At 53.1% G+C, this 20,448-nt stretch overlaps 1 protein-coding gene across 2 annotated transcripts in view; it reads right to left on the reverse strand.

The window, feature by feature from the left end:
- Positions 1-20,448, reverse strand: part of AGBL1 (AGBL carboxypeptidase 1) — a 479,354-nt gene that overhangs the window by 390,536 nt on the left and 68,370 nt on the right. For both annotated transcript variants that reach the window (XM_045825119.1, XM_045825117.1), the window contains exon 6: positions 14,590-14,627. In XM_045825119.1, coding sequence (XP_045681075.1) covers positions 14,590-14,627 — 38 coding nt within the window. The remainder of the gene's footprint in view (positions 1-14,589; positions 14,628-20,448) is intronic.

Genomic DNA, 20,448 nt, shown 5'->3' on the forward strand with positions numbered 1-20,448 from the left:
AAAAGATGCCAAAGTGGCAAAAACAGTGCACAGGGGCCCTGTGGGCAGTGCGAGGCTGGGGATTTGGGCCTTTATCTGTTTCAGTGTTCTCCTAACGACCTTCATACTTCCGGGGGGTGAGGGGGGTGGTGGAAAGAATCTTTAATTATCTGAGAGAAAAACCCCTTATCAAATCCCAATGACTTTATTCATGATTTTCTGTTAATCCTCAGTGAACCGCCAGGTGTACTAGCATCTGAAACAGCTACACCTCCATCCCGCACCCCCGACCTTGCACCGGTCAAGCTTTCTCGGAGAAGGGCTTGGGGAGTTCCGCAGAAGTGCCCACTTGTCTGAAACCCGACAAGAGGACCTTCGTCAAACTGGGCAGAGCAGATGCACCAAAAAGCAAGGGGATGAAACAAGGGTCACGGAGAGCAGCGACCGGGAGGAATTCTAGGGAATGTGAGAGGAAAACAGGGGTCCCCCACAGGAGCCCGAACAGTGAGGAGCAGGCAGGTGGGCGGGAGGTGTCTGACACTGTGTTGGGTGAGCTCAGGGACGGGGGTGGGGGAGGGCTCCCCGTGCGTCCCCCAAGGCTCTCCAGAACAGACCAGCTGCACTTCAGTTTGCTTACATCAGTGGCTTCTTCCTGAGGATTTTTTTTTTTTGGGGGGGGGGGGCGGTGGCAGATCCTGTCTCTTAAATTTTGGGGGAAAAATTTAATTTTTAAAAATGTCCTAAGTAGACTGGTTTGCCTTAAACTAGTTGGAGATGGGGGTGGGATGGCCAGAGAGGACTTCCCAGGGTCTCTGACACCCCGCCCCCAGCCCCGCGCCGTCTCTGAAGTGCTCTCAGTGACCTGTCTCCACCAGCCCCGCCCTGGGGGCAGCCTCATGAAGGGCTCACCCGTGAACTTAACCTTGTCCTGACCTCCAGCTCGCCCTCGTATAGTCGACTACTTCTACCCCCCTCTCCAGATTACGTCTGCGCGGGGTCTTCTCCGTAGCTGGTTCTCGTTCTGAAATGTGACCTAGTGGTATCCGTAGTTTTACCCTGAGTACTTTTCCACTGAGGTTTAAATGTGTCTCTTCACTGCAGACCCTACTGATGCTGCAGACCCTACTGATGCTGCAGACCTTCAGAGCCAGGTAAAAAGGAAAGAAAAAAAAACAGGGAGGGAGTATCTCGAGATATCAACAGTACTTATGGCGGAGGAGGATGCTGGTGGTTCCATCTGCTGCAGAGCGTTTGAGTGCAATGTGAATTTTCTGCAGCTCTTCTCCCTCTCGTATCCTACGAGGAACTTCGGTTCGCCGCAGAGGAAACATGGGAGCCTGCAGCAGAGGGAGGAGCCGCAGCGCTGGGAGTGAGACCCCCAGGCGAGCGCAGACCTCCGACCTCCCCCCGAGGGCCTTGCTGAGCCCGTGCCCTGGGCGGACCCGCCAGCGGCCAGCGTCCTTCCCGGAATCCCTGCACGTGGCCCTGAGCTCGACCACCCTCCAGCTGCAGAGCCGTGAACGTGGCACTTCCCCCTTCTATCACTCAGTCTTTCTTGGGAAAACAACTAAAGCAGAATCGTTTCCTCCTGGAGTTGAGAAAGTTAAATGCCGTAATACGTGTAATCAGGGAGCTGGATGCCAGGCACATAATAAGCACTCCGTACCTGTTGCCTGTTATAATTGCCGTGTATGTATTATCCCAGCTTCCCCTCTGTCATTACAGACAGCGAAGTGCCAAACGCTCAGGATGTGAATATGTTCCCTGTGACAGACCCACGCGAGAGCAGGCAGTCCCGGGTCGCCCAGCTGCTGGCGTGAACCTCGGCTGTACCACTGTCTAGCTGTGTAACCTTGCTGAGCGAGCTACCTAGCCGTTCCGAACTGTATTTCCACCATCTTCCAGCCTGCTTAGGGCTCTGGATCCTCTTGACGGACAACAGTTCCGTGTCTAACAGCCCGGCCTCGCTGTCGACAGGGCGTACAGGAGTGAGAATACCGACACGGGGCTCAGGCACCCGTCGTTCCCGGGGACAGGAATCGTCGTCAGCCACATGGCACACATTCAACGCCACCCCAAGGAGCTCCTGCTCAGGAAGATTCAGAGCATTATCGTCGGTTTCAGGAGCTCCATGCGAGTCCACTCAGATGAGCTGCTGACACCTCGGTGAGTCCTTTTCAGGGCAGCAGCCCCTTCCCTGGACAGAAGACCACTCAGCTGGGCTTACCGAACTCCCGATGGAAGACCCACTTGGAACCACGGCACCCACACTCTACAATGTTGCACCGTAGAACTGCCCCTTTGCAGACGTTACTAACTTGCAAGACAGTGGCAACTGCAGCTTCGTGAAGCAATAGACTTGCCACACTTTCCAACAGGTTATTTCAGTGGCCTTTCCAGGCAGGAGTCAACAGAGAAGGTCCCTCTGGACACAGCAGACCTCCCTCGAGACCTCGACACCGCATGGTGCGGACAAGCAGCAGGCGACACTGCCCGCACAGCACCGGCTACCATCGCAGCGCGTTTCTGTCCCGGGCGTTCCCTGTGTGCTCAGCACCAGCGGGCTGGTCATTTCACACGCGCATCTCTCCGGGCTCACGGAAGCGCTTTGAGATAAGCCGTGTTTTCCTCCCTTCACAAAGGAAGACAGAGAGGCGGAGGGAAGTTAAACAACCTGCAGTCCCGAGGGCTCAGCAGGGGCATATCCTGGATTCAGGTGGAATCCCCGTCTGCCTCCAAGCCGACTTCCCAGGCTGTTACCCCCAAGGCGCTGCGCGCTGGTTAGTGGAGTTTACACGCTTCTGGATCCAGATTAAGACTTTGAGCTGTCAGCAGGAGGACCAGCTTCCCGAGGAAGGTTTCTGAAAGGCTAATGGAGAGGAAGCCAGTGGAAACCTGAGGCGCCGGAGGCTCGAAGGGAGAGGCAGCCAACGTGAACTTGGCTCCATCCCTCCACCCGGCCTCCCTCAGCCATTTTCCCTGCCCCTCCCGGGCCTCTGAAATTGTGGGGAGGGTTGATTTTTCAGCTTTTCTTTTTTTTTCTTTCTTTTTTTCTTAAATTTTATTCATTTTTAGAGAGGGAAGGGAGGGAAAGAAAGAGAGAGAGAAACATCAATGTGCGGTTGCTGGGGGTCATGGCCTGCAACCCAGGCATGTGCCCTGACTGGGAATCGAACCCGTGATGCTTTGGTTCGCAGCCCTCGCTCAATCCACTGAGCCACGCCAGCCAGGGTCAGGGAGGGTTGATTTTTAATAGGAAACTCAAGAAGCCTTGAAGGTTCAAATACATGGCTTGTGGCTCTTCCGGTCACTGGAGGAGATGGAGAGCAGTCTCCCGGACACCCCGCCCGAAGTCCTGCCCGAACCAGGCGTGAGCGCCAGGCCACGGCGAGGGGAGAATGACTCAGCCCTCGCTGCTCCCTCCCCAGCAGCTGCAGCCGTGGCTCCTTCACAAAGCAGCAGCAGCAGCAGCAACAGCAGAAGCAGCAGTATCCCTACTGAAATACAACCAATCTTAATGTCACTGGTAATGGGAATTACACTCGATTATTATTAGCTCAAATAAGAATAATGATACGGAATTAGCTTGCAGGTATTTTTTTCCCCTCTTTGTGGAATAGATGCATTTCAGTAAACGTGGCTATAAAGTAAATTTAGGTTTCGAGCAAATCTTATTTTCCCATTGACTGCCTTCATAAAATTAAAGATGCTTTCCTAAGCCCCGGAAGTAGCGGCTAAGAAGGCTGAGATGATCCAGCCTTCGGAGCACTGTTTTAAATCTAGGCTCATCTACCATGTTTTTAAAATCACCAAGTCCTTTTCATGCCTCTCCACTGATGCATCCCCAAACCACAGGGATGTGTCCACTCTCAGCAAAGCCTGAGGAGCCACAGCCTTTTCTTCCCCTGCACGCCCCAGCTCTCCCTCCAGTCCGCAGCGCGTCCGCTGCCATACCACACACCCCAGAGTCCAGCCTCCTCTGAGCCTCGCCTCGCACCTTATCGGCTCTCAGGCACGCACCCTCCCATTTTAGCATTCCAAAACTCAGATGCTTCTTACCAATGGTGGCGTTTCAGTGACAGCTGGCAGGGTTTTCTCCCTCTTTGTGGCACACAAAATAGAGTGCCCCTTCCAGTCAGTGACATGTTACCTCTGGGGAGGTATCGATTTTTACAATATGGGTAGTTTGAAAATTCTCTAAAATGAGTTATTTTGCAGCAAGGTGATCGCTTAATAGGCTTGCTCTGCATATGCAAACAAGCAGAAACAGTCCTCAAAGCCAGGTCCTGCTGTGGCGGAGCTCACAGTTAAACTGTCACCTCAAGCCATACCCTCCACCCCAAACCCAGGGCACCACCATCAGTTCATTCAGCACACACTTACTTAACTACTTCGTACTGCCATGTGCTACCATGTGCCGGCATGTGCTACCGTGTGCCGGCATGTGCCAGGGACTGTCGTAGGCACTGGGGGATGGCAGGGAGCAGGACAGGCAAAGCCTCTGCTGTTAGGGGGGAGAAGCACTTGCCCGGCCACTGTCCCTCCCGAGTCCCTGCAGCAAACCTCCCACCCGGCTCCACTTCGGCGTTTCCACTGTGAACTCGTCAGAAGATGCACGTGAAAAAGGAGGCCAGGAGTTATACCAGGAAGGAGAAAAACAGAGTCCTTCCCCTCCTGCCTCTCCTGTCCATGGGTGGCATGTCCTGCTTCCGGCTGGCGCACAGACCAGCGATGCAGACCGCAGGGAAGCAAATCAGCACGGCTCTGCCAGCGTCACCTGCAAACTGGCTCATGCCGCGTGATGCCTCGGACCCTGAGTGTGCGCAGAGGAGGGCAGCGAGCCGCCGCCTCCTCCGAGCTCCTGGCCTGCTGCCCACGCCACTAGGGAGCGGAGCGCCACACGATCAGAGCCCTGAGCCTCGTGCTCCCTCGCTTCAACTCAGCTCCTGGCCCGTGACCCCTGCCGTCCTCGCCCGCCACCTGGACGGGGCCAGCAACACCTCCCACTGGGCCCCTCTGCCTCCGGCTCCCCTGCGTGGCCCAACACATCCGATTAAGGCACAGCTTGGATGCTGTCATCCCATCAGGCTCTCCAGGGAGACCTGGAGGGTCTGCAGGGGCCGGGGGGTGGGGGCCAGGTGTTCGCCTGGTCTCACTGTATGGGGGTGGAGGGCTACGGAAGAGGCTGAGCAGCGTCTCCAACACCCACCACCACCCAGAGCAGCTGCACTGACTTCTGTTTACATGCACTGTCTCTGCAAAGGATTTCATTTAAAAATTAGAACGGTTTTGTTTCTTTCAAAAAACAGTAAAAGATTTAAAGCCCTCTGTCAGTGAAGTGAAGGGGTGGGTTTCAGTCCCAATGTGCCAAGTACACTCTATACGAACGATCTCATGCAAGCCAGACCAGCTCCTGGAGCCTCAGTACTTCCTCTACAGAACAGTGTTATGACCTTGCACCGCTGACGGCCACTGCTCGGTATTATTTCCTGGGCAGGTGGGGGACGAGGGCTGTCCCGGGCACTGCAGCACATTTAGCAGCATCCTGGCTTCTACCCACTCGATGCTGGGAGCACCCTCACCCCCACGAACACGGCAGCCGGGCCTTGCTGGATGTTCCTCTGGCAGCAAAATTGTGCATGCCGAGAACCACTGCTATACAACAGCTAAATATTTACCTGTCTTGCAGGACTCCAGTGAAGATTCAATGAGAGAATATATAACAGGCACGCTGTAAGCTGCTATAATTAGAACGCCCGGCTTACATCTCGACGTGCACAAATAACTGTACCGTCAGCCCTGAATGTGATGAGGGAGCGACCGGGCACCGTCAGGGCCACGAGTTGTTTATCTTTTTGTCTCTCTCTTTAAATCTTTGTGATACTTTATCTTTGTCAGTCCATAGCCGGTCATTCATTATGCCAGGATGATGCACGTTCTAAATCGAAAACATTTAGAGCTCAGCAGTCCTGGAGGTTAACTCCCGAAGCCCCAGAGTGAAAACCAAGTAAGAGCATGGGAGTCACCTCGCTGGGCGGATTCTGCTACATCCATTTATTTCCTTTCTCCTGTTGAGGAAAAAGCTCTCAGAAGAAACACAGACACTGAAAACAACTACGTATCCTTCAGTGCTCAGAGAGTGTCATTCGCACTGCAGGAGGATTCATGCCCTTGTGAGGCCAATTCCTGAACCTCCCTGGACTTTCCAAGGGGTGGCAATAACATCGGAAGAATTGTTCTTTATAGAGATTTACGAAGATCCAGCATTGAACCCCCTTACCTGGGCGTCACCTGGTTTCCATCTCACTCACGATCCTCGGAAGATATCATCTCCCTGCTCTGCTGATCAGGACGCGACAGCACAGCATCAAGGGGCAGGCCCGGTGTGTGCACGGCCTCACGGGAGCCGGCACCGAGACCACCGCGCCAACACTGTTCTCCACCGTGTCGTATCCTTAGCAAACACACACCACCTTCACACATGACCCGGAGCCCCCCTGAACACATCTGCACTGTTGCCAAAGCAACGCCAGGGCCGAAATCTGCAGGCAGTTAGTCGGGGAACTGGGTCACCTGGCGAAAAGACAGCGGGCTGCTGGGGCGAAAGAACCAGGACTGGTCCCCTCTTACTACAATATCGTGTGTGGCCACGCTTTGTGTAAAGCAGGAGAGACTCAGCACCACCACCCGCAGCTCTGCGTGGGCGTCTCAGAAGGCCCTGGCCCCCCTGAGAAGGCGGGCCAGAGCCCTGCCAACCATTCTAGCCCCACTGGAAACTGGCTCTCCTCCTCTAACTAGGGCCTGTGGCATTAAGCATCTTAGCGTAAGAAGTTTCACATTTATTTCATTACAGCTTGAGGACGAATACAATGTTTTGGACCTTTTTTTCTGAGTCAAACTGCACTTAGCTTTTCAAACCGCCTAGAAGAGGTGTCTGCCCATCTTTAAAATGTAATCTCAAGACAACAACAGACTGAGCTCCGGAAGCATCCTGTGAGACTAGTTCAGGGGTTTTCTAATTGGAGAACTCGGAGCCCCGAAGAACTTCTGCAGAAGTAGCTCCGTGTCAGTCGAGAGCCCGGGAGACAGCAGGTGGCCCGGGAAAGGCAGGCTGTCACTCACCGGGGTCTCCCACATCTGTTCCCATTCTATCAGCCTCAAATGTGTCACTTCCTCATAAGACTTCATTGCTACCAGTTTTGAATGTATCATTTCCTCATAAGTCTTCATTTTCTTTTTTTTTTAAGTTTCTCCTAAGAAAGATTTCTCAAACTACTCATCTTATGTTGTGCTCTACTTTTAGAAAAATCAAACTGAAGTCAGGTGCCATGACAAAGAACTAATTTAAAGTCACGCAGCCCCACACGGAGTCCAGGGTTCCTGGCTCCCTGTGGACAGTGGGGATCATCTCTGAAATACGAAGATTTCCTGCTTTGGAGGCGGTCACAACCGAATGCCAACTTTAGCAGTCCACCCAGTATTGGTGGGAGGTTGGGAAAATCACTAACCTCCCTTAGGTGCACCTTCCTGGTATGCAAACTGGCAAGTGCCAGTGCTCCGTAATTAACAGTCATGATCGGTATTCACTGAAGGTGCCCTAATAAACAGTCATTTTCTTCCCACCCCCACCCTCCTTCCCACTTCCTGAGGGCTGGCAGGAAGCAGTCATGAGACGTATCGCAGGGAATGAGGGCTGTGTGTGGACGGCGGGGAGGCAGACAGGCGTGTAAGCGCTGCCTCTGACCTTGGCAGTGAAGGTGAGGAAGATGCAGTTAGCAGAAAGGGCAGAGGGAGCTGGGGAAAGGCAACTACAAGACTCGCCGCTGCTGACCAGAGGCAGGGCGCACAAAAGCTGGTGCTGGGGAAGCTCTCTGCCGTCCACCCCCCACCGTCCCTGGTCAATCGTGCTAACACCCCTGGGAGTGCAACAAATTCCAGAGGCTCTTCTAACACCACCCCCACCCTGCCCCACTCCAATACCCTGCCTCCTCCCAACACCCTTAAATAATGGCTGAGCAAATGCCTCTGAGACCATCTCCTGCTAATTTCCTTCAAGATATGCAAGCTGCTAACACTGGGAAGCACAGATAGTGTGGAACAGCAAAATATGGCCAACATTAGATTAAAATAACCTCCTGATAAACAAATTACTCACCTAAAATAAATATTGGACTAGAACGGCCAGGATAACTAAAGGAACAGCACCACCACATGACAGGGAGAGGAACTACATGGGCTGCTGTCTGGCCAGACCCAGTCCCACAAAGGGGGCAGGGAGAAGCAGTGAGGGGCTTAAGTAGCAGTCTTTTAGCCTGCACTTTTAAAGATACCGTATGTACTTACGCAAAAGACAAACATATTTGGTGGAGAGGTCAGAACTGTCAGCCAAGGGGAAAAAAGTCACGTTCCAAGTTCAGCAGTGGCTGGCGTAACAGGAGTCTGGGGTTCTTCCCGCCCCTGCCCCCTTCACGCACCCATCTGCAGCGGCTGCGTCTGGTGCGAGCCTCGGCAGCAGACTCTGCCACCTGGCATGCGAGCACCTCCCGCTGCTACGGGGTGGACTTCCTCATGCTCTTTTCTAAAGAACGAAAAGGCAGATGCTCCTGCCCCCCAAGCCCCCAAATCCTTCTAATACTTAGAAAGTATTTATTTAGCTTCCTTTCAGCTTTTGCTCTTATCTTCTTTAGGGGGAAAAAAAAAAACCTACTCTCATTAATCTCTTCTTGGTTCACACAGAGCTCCGGTCCCGGAGACCTAGAGACTGACTGGCAGGTGAACTGCAGTCCACGGGCCGTGTGCACTTCCCATGCTTCCCAGCCTCTCGGCTCCCACACCCGTAAAAGGGGGTCATGACGCCTCTGTGACAGACCGAATGCATACACAGAGGCCAACATACTAGGGACCCCACAAACAGAGGATCCGGTGTTGTCATTTCAGTCCTGCAGTGTGATGGATGGGGCTTCCGCTCTGCGTTTCTACAAAGTCGATCACAGCGGCCCATCTCAGTGTGGCGAATGCAAAAATCTATCAATAGCATTTGCAGCAGATTTTTGGCTCATCCCCGACATAGACTGCGTGCTTCTCCCCAGAAGATGTGGTGGAAGAAGAGTCGTCGGTCTATAATCACACCATAATTTGATTCTTTCCAGGGACAGGAACTGGGCCGGCCCCTTCGATAAGGCATATCGAAAGCCAATGTGTGGCGCTTAAGTCAGGCAGCTGGGAGCCTTCCTTAGTCGACAGGACTGCGTCAGCGGTCTCCCTGGGCACAGCCCAATGTGCGGTGTGGGGGCTATTTTAGGGACCCCAGCCCTTGGGGGCTCTGCCCGGTAGGAAAAACACATGTGTGCATACACCAGAATGTACACGTACATACACTTATGCAAGCATTCGAGAAGCACTGATTTCAGCACAATGAGTTTTCAGAAGTATAAACGGAGGGATCTGTGAAAAGGTTGGACAGGAAACCCACTCCTGAGCAGAGGTGGGGGCTCAGGTGGCATTCAGAGAAAACCCGTGTCAGAGATATTTATGCTGAGACTTAAGGGACAAGGAGCCAGTGTTAGCTGGATGGGGGGCCTTCAGTGACCTGGCTGGGTCGTCCCCCCTCTCTGACCTCCAGTGTCCCCAGGTGAAATTGAGGGGGAGGTGGTAAGGCCAACAGGCCTCTGGGGCAGAGACAACAATATTGCATTATAATCATCAAACACGCTAGGAGACAAGATCTTAATGATTCCAGCCACTAAGAAGCGATAATTATGTGACCTGATAGAGGTGCTAATTATCGCTAGATGGCAATTGTATCGCAATACATAATTGTACCAAATCAACACGGGTTACACTGATATGTTGTTATATATCAAATATGTTTGCATTTTTTAAAGATCAACAGTTGCCAAAGTTCTCAGGAGCCCTGTGTTTTTGGGAACGGTTTCAGAGGCCACAATGCAGGAACATCGACGGGAGGTGGACAGGCAGTGCCCGACCTCCCCATTAAAAGAAGTTTGAATGCCGCTGCACTGAGCAACCTCGGAGGCCTGTGCCAGCCCTGACAGTCTGACTCCACGGCCCTCCCCGGAAACCGAAGCGGGAGGAAAACGCACTGTGGGGGCACAACCCTGACGCCGGCAGGGCAGGCGCCAGGCCCCGTGGACACAAAGTCTGCACATGCGTGTCCCACGCACCCCGCGCTGACCCGCACCACTCGTGCATGCTCGTGAGATCCCAGGAACCACGATGCCAACCCTTCTGAGAACTCCTCGGAGCGCCCGGGGTTCCTACCAAAGTCTCGGGGTTGGGGGACATCTCAGAAACGGCCCCCTCCCTGACACTTCACAGGACAGCAAGTCCCCCTCGCGGCACTGCTGATTGCCGGGCCGGGCTGACAGCTGTCCCCGTGAGCCAGCAGCCGGAGCGTTAACTCAGAAGGTCCGTGAGAAGTCTCCGTTCCTGCCAAACCTCCCATTAGCTCTCCTGAACCCGCCTCTCCTTCCTTTCTTCTAGGCCCCTTCCTTCACGAACTTACTTTCCTATTCTCAACACTCTCCCCACGCCCCGGCTTCTGCAAACCTCGAGACTCCTCTAAATGCTAATTCTGGAGCTGGAGAACAGCCTGAAATAAACCCGTCATCCCCTTATTAAGATCCAGAGTCTGACCCAGGAGGTGTGTTCAGGTGTTTTCCTTGTTGCAAGGCTGTAAACCTGGGCAAGGTTAACACCAAGGCCCCCTGGGAAGATTCATCATGGGAGCCTGAACAAATCAGGAGTGATCTCACCACGGCGTGCTCGTTCGGATGCTGCAAGTGCCGCACCCAGGGACGCGGTACTTACTTCCACACTGCCTTTATGCCTAATGCTCACGGGCGGGGTGAGGGGGGTGAAAAGGGAGAGGGAGAGGTGGAGGGGGCAATGCTGAGAAGAGGATGGGGGGGTGAGACAGAGGTGGAGACACGGATAAGAAAAAAAGCAGAGTGGAAGCAGAGAGCAAGAGGCATGGAACGAGTATGTTGTTTTGATGTTGCTAGAGAAAAAAATGGCATGCACTATTTCTTCATCAAAGCTTTAATTTTGCTAATAAAAAGCTAAATGCTTTTGCCGAGGATAAAGCATCAACAGGCAAAACCGCAAACATAGGCACTGAGGTGGGACGTGTACATGAGCGAGCAGAGAGGAGGGCCTGACGCCATGGAAACGCGTGGGGCTTGGCGTCGACATTCGAGTGCATGTGCAGAGAAAAGGGATCCCTGACTGAGCAGTGACTTCTAAGATCCTGCACAGTGGAGACAGTCGGAAAAGAGGCCTCGAACTCCAAGCTCATTGTGCCTGCTGGAGCTCAGGGAGGGAGGAGAAGAGAGGTGCCCCTGGTCATCTCCCTCTTGCTGCCTCCCATCCACCCACCCTCTGGCTTCTCTTGTCGTAGCTACCTGACGGAGTCCAACCTCAGATTCCGGAGCCCTGCCATGCTCACTGTCACAAGAACACTGACCGTCCCCAAGGTCATAGACGTGTCCTTCTGTCTTTGGACCTGGGGATGCTCTCCTTTGGTGATGCAATTGCAGAGGTCCGCTCCCACAGCCAACATTGACACTGAGAAGCAGGCGTCAAGGCCCACACGGTCACCAGCTACCAGGGCTGTGCCTTCAGGAGCCAGAGGTTCACAGACAGGCTCCCACACAGCAGTGCCAGGTGGTGAGGGTTTGATTTTTAGACAGAAACTGACGTCCTGCATTTAGGCTCAGCCGACCTGAACTCAATTGGGATCCCAACTGGCACTGCACATCAGGCCTTAGCTGTGCATGAAGACAACAGAAAGCGACCAGAGAATTCCACAGCCCTCTTCTCCCGTACAGCAACCCCAGACTAGGGGGTGATGCCATCGTTCCCAGCACCCCCCCCCCACCCCGATGCGATGCTCTGGTGAGGCTGGAGGCAACCGCCTGGTGTGCTGTTGCGGCTCCTCCCCAAAGCCAAGAAGACTCCGCTGTTTCGACACAACTAGGACCCGAGTGTTGCTCTGCCACACGTGGGAGCTGGCACTGGCATGAAACCTATCTCCTCTCCTGTCCTGAGGGGTTGTGGCTCTCCAGACCCACTTCACAACACCTTTCTGCCCTCAGCGTCCTTCCCTGTTCTGAGCCCACAGGGGTGACACCAGTGCAGGGGGAGTGAAGACCAGTTGTGCAAGGAGGGCACTATCTCTATGGAAGGCCCATGCAAGTATTGGGGGGGAGGGGTCATCTGAGACACTGAATGCGCGCCAGCTCACGGATGTGGTCGAATCCACACCAGTGAGTCTCGACAGGAGGAGGTTCCGACCTCCCAGGGCACGTTTAGCAGAGGCCAGAGACCACTGTGTTCACGACAATGGACATCTGGCGAGTCACCACCAGGGATGCGGCTGAACACCCGCAGAGGCGCAGCGCGGGCCTCAGCCACGAAGGACGATGCCGTGCAAAAGGCAGGAGCACCGAGGCGGAACGTTAAGGCTGAGTGTGTGTTTAGTGGTAGGAGGAACGGGAACCTCTCTTCCAGCAACCGTCTAAGGTCACAAAGCACCGAAGACCCGGACAAGGGTCTGTACGGACAGCTCAGCGGAATCAGCAGACAACCGTCTGCATCCTCCTGGGACAGCAGGCCGGCTTCACGCACAGAGGGCAGCCGGCCCGCGGGCCCCTGGCGGTCTGTTGGCCGAGTGAGAGCGACTGGGAGGGCGAAGGTTAAGATTACTGAGTCTCGGCTTGGGACGCTGGATCCAGGTAGTAACGGGCTGACACCGCAGGTGGACATTAGAAATCATTCACTCACGTAAAGGTTTAGTCCATCACTGCTCAGTTCAGGCTTCTGATTGTGCTGGTGACAGTAACACAGAGAGCAGCAAAGACGACCCTTTCCTGCGAGGTCTGCGGTCGGCTGGGAGGGAAGGGTGGCAATTCCAACGCAGTGTAAGCGACGTGGAGATGGGAGGGCCCGGGGCGGGGCAGCCTAGAGGGACGGTGACCCTGGCCTTGGCAGCCGCAGAAATGACAAGCCTGTCAAACCTCAGGGGGAATGACGCCCAAGCTGAGCTTGGGCAGAGGGAGAGCGGGCGTTGGAAACCCGTGCAGGTTTCTCCAGCCCCACGCACCATGTTTCAGATGGAAACTGTAACTGGCATGTGACTCCTTTCACATTTTTGCACACAGTAGATACATTGTAAACCAGGATACCCAGCTCCGAGCTCGTGGCTGACAGCCATGTTTCACTTCCCATGGAATCCGCTGCCCAGCCCGGGCCGGGGTGCAGGGGAAACCCACTGTCCCACAGCTGGGCATCCCCCGGCTGGCCCACCCGGCTCTTCTCCGCACCTGTCCTTCCTGCAGTCCAAGAACCCCCTCACCTCGCTGCCCCAAACACCTGGAGTCACAGTGGGAGCAACAGAGGGAGCAGGTGCACGGTGAGAACCCAGAGGTCAAACCTGAGGCCAGTCCAGTGTGAAGGAGGGCCCGTTCTCTCCCCGTAACCCTCGGGGACAGTTAGCTTTTCCATCCCCTCTGTCTCAAGGGCCTCATTCCCCGCGCCTGACTCTCCCCCGGCCTCGTCCAAGCACCTTCCCTCTGCCTGCAGGTCGGAAAGCCGGGGGCAGACTTGGGCACTGCATCAGGTTCCAGTGAGCCGCGTGCACTCAAGCTCCATGGTTTCCCCCTCCGGTCTACAAAGGGAATCACTGTATGATATGGGTCTCCCTCCGCGCTCGCAGTTAACAGGGATGTGTGGCTGGGGACAGAGGTGTTTTCACTTTTATTTATTTATTTATAAGTTTTATTAAAGTTCACCTCTTACCCACAGGCCTTGGGCTCCCTACAGAGAAACAAACAGCACAATCGAAGCAGCTGGTTTCTAAGCTGCCAAATTAAAATAGATGAAGAGGTAAGGAGGGGGGGAATAAAAACATTAAGCTCAGACTTCTGCACTCCCAAGTGTGTGGTGCCTTCTATCGTACTGCACACACAAAATCGACTCCCAATGTAATTAGACTAGTGCCACCGGGCAAGAAAAAAAAAATCCTCAAATTATTCAGACCCCCAGAGTTATTCTTCTGCAATTACTCAAGTAACTCAGAAAAGAGCCAAGTTTTTAGTATAAATTTGTTACCAGCATCTACATGCTTCCAGCAATTGCCAACACCCCACCTGCCCCAAACTGCAGAGTCAGGAGCTGGGCTGGGAACCAAACCCAAGCACCCTGCCTCCCACCCACTGCCTCTCACCCTCTGCCTCCACCTCTTCTCTAGCACGGTCTCACTGGGGCCTGGAGCCTATGCCCGCAGTCCTAACAGGCTGCTGGTCCCGTTACAAGGAGCTAGGGAGCTCTGCAGGCCCCCGCAGACAATGCGCTCCCTTTAGAATCAACAGTCTCAGCGGCACCATGTGCGGGCACACCCGTGGGGAGGGGTATCAGCTCTCTCTCTGCAGCGCCGAGCTTGGCTTGGCCATCCCATCCTCCCTCTCGCCCCAAGGACCCCGGAATGGCTCTCCCACCCTCCAGGGCGGAAATGAGCCATAGAGACAGAAGTGCCTCTCTCACTAAACTCGGAGGGGAGAGAAATAACCACTACTCGAGAGAGGTGCTTACTGGATTTCAGCAATGCTGCCAGAACTTCAGTGGCTGCCCTGGGGAAAGAGAAAGAAAAGTGGAAAAGTCAATGCGCAGCGGTCTCTCTGTCAGACCATGGATCCCACAGCCCGGGTGCTCGTGGCGGCCACCTAACAGCCCCATTATTAACCAGGTAGCAGGCGCTCTATTGATTCCACCGCCGGCCAGTAAAGAGGCGTAAATGCAGAAATCACACTGAGTGGGGTGTCCATCTTGCAAATGGGTCTCAGGAGTCCCCTCTGGGGCTGAAATCTCTTCCCCTCCTCCTCTGGCGTCCCACCTCCCACCAACTTCCAGACCCTGAGCTCCTCCTTTTTCTGCTGCTCATGCCCAGGGCTCCTGATTTATCCCTGCAAACGCTGGGGGCTCTGGGAAGTGGGTGGGAGGGCTGAGGCCTGCAGACCGAGGGAGGGAGGCTGGTTCCTCGGGGCGGAAAATAACGGTTCTGTCCTGCGTTCCACCCAGACCGTTTTCTTCCCTGGAGGACTGGCACAGCCTCTGCCCAGGCAACAGGCACACAGAGCGAGAGCGCCTTTGGCCCAGGCCTCAGTGATGTTTCGGTCCGTTCCCTGAGGCTGTGGAGGCCCACAAAGACCCAGTCTCGGAGCAGAAGAGAAGTCCCAGGCACTGAGGGCACCACGGTGTGATGCTGGAAGAGAGAGTTTGGGTTGTTGTTGTTTTTAAATAAGAGAGATTTTGCAGGACTCTAGTAACTTCTCCTCAAGGCCTGTTAACCAGATACGCTGCCACCCTGCCCCTGAGGGCTGCAGAGCGGGTCAGAGGCTGGGTCACCCTCCCCAGGTGGCCCACAGACACAGAGCAGAGCTGGGACCCCAGCCCCAGGAACCTCGCTTCCCTGTGCTTCCTCCCTGCCTATCTGTCTGCAGCGTCTCGCACTGGGCCTGCCCTGCCCGGCTGACGGGAGACAACTCTCTTTGCAATACATTATCAGATACTGAGCAACTGAGCCAGCAGAAAAAAAAAATGATAACAACGAATGAATAAGAACAAACTAAAATAAAGCAGAAACACAGCACTCGAGACACCGTTGCTTCCCGTAACCTCCAAGGTGCCCTGTGATGGCAACGGCCTGTGCCTCGCAGGCTGCAGTGCACACCCACAGCTGGACGACCCTCAGCCGCACAGGAGCGGTGGGTGCAGCCGCAGACGGCAGCCCAGAAGGTGAGGCTAGCTGTAGGGCACGGACTGCTTCATCGTCCTTCCCAACCATGCTTTCCTCTCCTCACCCCTCTCCGCCCTTTCAGCCCCACTCTCGTAACCCCACACGGTTGGGCAACAGAGGACTTGAGAAGGAACATGCCCAAGGTGCTGCTGGGAAGCCACGCCCCTGTGGAAAAGGTGAGTGCTCAGGTGTATGGGGGCTGGCTTGGGCTGGGGCAAAATGGAACCTGGTCAGTCGTCTGGGGGAAGGCAGAGGAGCCAGATTAAGTTCACCCAAGGGGTCAGCAGAGAAGAGGGGAAGCCACAGAGGCAAGAAAAGAAAGAATGGGGACGCTCCAGGCAAAGCCTGTCCCTGCTCACAGGGCAGGCCTGTGCGGGCGACCCTGCCTTTCTGCCGTGCCCGGCACCCTCTTCTGGGGAAGTCCAGCACTAGTCAGTCACGAGGTGAGAGCGTCGTGAGGGACGGGCCAGCGGTGGGGAGAGGCAGGCAGCAGGCAAGCCAGGCAGGGGGATCCGAGGTGACAAGGGCTCCGACCGAGAGACCAGGAGGAAGAAGGGGAGGGAAAGGGGTTGAAGGGAAGTCTGAGTCAAGCTATGCAAAGCCCGGGTCTCCCCCAGAGCAGCTCTGCACTTCCTGGGAGCTCAGTAGAAATGCGGACTCCCCTTCCTGTCCTTGCTGAATCAGCCTTCACTCCAACAGCTCACTCACAGGCACCTGAGGGTTTGAAAAGAATAGGTGTGCAGGTCGGCACCAATATGGCTTGGTTACTCTGACGCTGAGGGGGAGACTGAGGGCGACCCCCGGATCTCAGCCCTTCGGAAAGTACCTGATGGCACAACAAACATAAACCCAAACAGTGACACCGTGTGGCAGGGAACTCGGGGTAAGTGTCCTATCAGTCAAACGGGGAAAACTAATATAATACCTGCATGGCCAGTCAAGATGTCTCCCTCTCCAGCTCCTAACCGGGAGCTGCCCGGGGCACGGAGAGGGCAAAGAGGGAAGGAAGGAAGTGTTGAGGCTGTAGCTGAGGAGCCTGAAGAGTTCAGATTCTACTCTATAGGTAATGGAAAACCAACCTTTCTTTCTTTCTTTCTTTGATTTTTAATCAACAGGATGCATTGGCAAGGATGATGGACTAGTTACAGACGACACAGGAAGGCATTCGTCAGCGAGGGCCGGGCATGGTTTGCCAGGGTGGACAGGGGAAGAAAGCCACTAACGGAGCAAGGAGGGGAACTGGGGTATTCGGAAAAGATGCTGATTCTGATTCGGGATGTGCTGAGGTCAAGATGATGGGAATAAAGCCACACAGAACTCCCCAGGACGCTACTGGACTCAGAGTCGGAGACTCCAGAGTGGGGACTGTGTGTTCCCAGATCACTACAGGAGCAGGAGGCGCTGCAGCCCGGGGAGCAGCTGGTACCTGTGAGGAAACCCCATCGGGGCGGAGGGAGGGCTGGCCCAGGAAAGCTCCCACACCAGAGGGCGGGGAACCGGAGGGGTGAGAGGGTGCGGCCGGGGCAGTCAGTAGGAGGAGACCTGGGGGCCCGGGGGGATTTGTTTTGAAACGAATTGCTAGATTTGCTGGGCGGAGTTGTCTCCCAAGCTTCAGGCTGTGATCCCACAGTGGATTGCCAAATACATGTAACAGGCATTGACTAGCCTTGCTCAGGAAACAGAACAAGTGGGGACGGAACAGGATATATCAGGGCCGTCTCATGCAGCCGCGGTGGGCAGCAATCTGAGAAGCTTGTTTCCGTGTCCGGACACACAGATGTATGTGCGCCTTCTGGGAAAGTGATGTGTTCTCCTGGGGAAAAAAACAACCCTGTGAAGCTCCTGTTTCTTATTCGTGAGAAATGGGAAAAGACCTTACAGAGGAAAGCAACATTCAGGTTGCCAGCCTGGGAAACGATGATCTGAGAGGCTATGGCAATATTTTCAACTCTAAGTTGTCGCTTAAAAGACAAGTTTTGCCTTTAGTGCGCTTTAGTCATAGTGAGTGATTTTTAAATACCACCACTTTAAAATTCAAAAACTATGATTGTTTTTTGGAGAAGATAATTATTTTATATAACCAACAAAGGAGTAGGGTTTGGGGGTTGGGTTTTTTTTTTTGGTATATGCTTCTGTTTACTTCCCCCCTGTAATTTCTCTTCTTTATGTCCTTGATATCATAATGCATTGTAGTCTGCTTAAACACAATTTTTTAAAAAGACAAGTTTTGTATCTGTCTTAGGTAAGAGAGTGCACTGTGACTTTCAAGAGCGAGCCTATGTTTTTTAACTGTGTCACGCTCTCGGACTCTTGAGAATATGCTGACTCTTGATTGACACACACACAGAGCTATACCATGAAATCGTTCCTGACCCTCAAATTCAAGTGTGAACTCCTCACTATTGCATCCCCTTCAGCATCTTGTACCCTTGGTGGTGATAATTAAATAGTAATTTTTGCACTTGCCTCTCAGACCCCTGATGTAATTCTAATCCTCTTTAAGGAAGGGTCATATACCTCAGTAACCCTTGCAACACCCAGCACTGAAGCTTGGTGTGTGGTAGTAGTTCTCCACGGATGTTATCTTGACCAAAACTCCCCACACTCCCAAACGTGTGGGGTAGAGAGCAGTTTTCCCACATGATGGGCCAGTCTCTTTACTTGGATTCTCAGAAACATGGTAGGAAATAGGACTTTGAGCCTTTTACTTTAAAACCATGAAATGTTATTCCAACAAAACAGAAGGCCCTTCCCTGTTCTGAAAGGAGATGAATAGTCTGGGGAATCCGCTGAATGTTCGCAAGTGGCTGGCTCTGTGCCAAGCCCTTGCTTCCTCATTTCACATTTTTCCCAACAGCTCTGAGATCGCCCCCTTTTACTATGAAGATACTGAGATGATTGGGGAGATTGACCGACGTTCTCAGAGCAGATACGGAAGCCCAGATCTTCAGGTTCCAGGCGCGGTGCCGGTTCTACACCACAAAGACTTTCTTCTAAGAAACCAATTAAGAAAGAAAAATAGAGAACAGGAAAAGGTGAGGACACAGGTCATCTGAGAGTGCCCCTTGCTCCTGGGTCTAAGATGGGGCTTTGTCTTTGGTGAACTTTTGTAACTGAGTTAAGTCGATGGACCCAAAGTGGCCTTCGCCTGCCTCGATGTGTGCCCAGACAAGACCATCTGTCTCTGTGAGAGTCCCCCTCAGAGACTCGTGGAAGAGAAGGAGCTTCTAACCCTTCGGGGCCCATGTCGCCTTCTAAAGTAGCGGGGAGGACAGATGCAAAGTTGCCAACGCTACATATAAACAACTTTGGCAACGAGAAGAACGGCCAAGGCTCCCAGGGTGGCCCAAGAGCTGGACACATTCCGCGTGTGCAGATGGAAATCTTGATATCCTCCAATGCTCTCTAACGCCATGCCTCTGCACTGCTCTTCCCCGGCCTACCTCCGGCCGGGACGAACACGAGCTGCCAACACCTGATCCCGGGACAAAGTTTTCCCGGTAAAGATGGACAGAGTGGGCCACGTGTTGAGAGAGGTTGTATCTGTCAGCGCTCTGAGTCACAATCTTACGTGACAGCATCAGTTTTGTGGAGTGAAAGATTCTAGAAGGCACGGTCCATTTCAGGCAGCTCCTCCTCTGTGGTCGAACATTTCAGACACGGAGGAAAGAGACTGTATGTGACTGTTAGCTACATTCGGATTAAAAGATTGAATTGATAATAGTCAAATGACGCCATGAAACAACACCTCACTGGGCAGCATTCCTGGATATGAGAGCCTAAGAAACCGTCCCTCTACTCAGAGACACAGAGACGAAGAAGAGAGATGATCTGGAAAATGTCATCATATCTCCAGGAATTCCCCAATATCTTACCTCGTCTTTGCTGACCCATGCACAAGTGTGAGACCAGTAGACCCAGCTATGCCTACATCTTATTAAACTTATATTAACCAAGTAGATTGTTATGGTAATAACAGATATGCATTTTTAAATCTTGTATAAGTCATCATACGTGCTACACATAATTGAAAATATACTTTAAAATACTTTTGATTATATGTAGTCATATAATTATACTTATTTTACCATTACCATATGACATGCATTTTTTTTAAACTTTTTACTTCACTTTTTTTTTAATTTTACTTATTTATTTTTAGAGAGGGAAGGGAGGGAGATAGAGAGAGAGAAACATCAATGTGCGGTTGCTGGGGGTCACGGCCTGCAACCCAGGTATGTACCCTGACTGGGAATCGAACCTGCGACACTTTGGTTCACAGCCCGCGCTCAATCCACTGAGCTACGCCAGCCAGGGCTATGACATGCATTTTTATATAATAGCATTTGGATCAGAGTTTGAATAAGAAGACTATTTTTTTCTAATTGAAAGAATTCATGATTTTTTAAGGCAACATCATATGGGAGTTAATGAGAAAACTGGTGGCTATTACTCTAGAAAAATAATATAATAGAACTAAAAAGTGCTATTAAAAAAAAAAACAAACACCTCTACACAACAAGGCCTGAAAACCATCTGAGCCTCCGGCACCTGAAATGTGGGTGACTTTCACACCACCTTGTCGAGAAAGACACCACAGATGACATAAATGAGGTGCCGAAGATTAAGTCGACTTGGGAAAGATATTTTTGTTT

The sequence above is a fragment of the Phyllostomus hastatus genome, unplaced genomic scaffold, assembly GCF_019186645.2.
Source record: "Phyllostomus hastatus isolate PE091 unplaced genomic scaffold, TTU_PhHast_1.1 phas_scaffold_555, whole genome shotgun sequence".
NCBI lineage: Eukaryota > Metazoa > Chordata > Mammalia > Chiroptera > Phyllostomidae > Phyllostomus > Phyllostomus hastatus.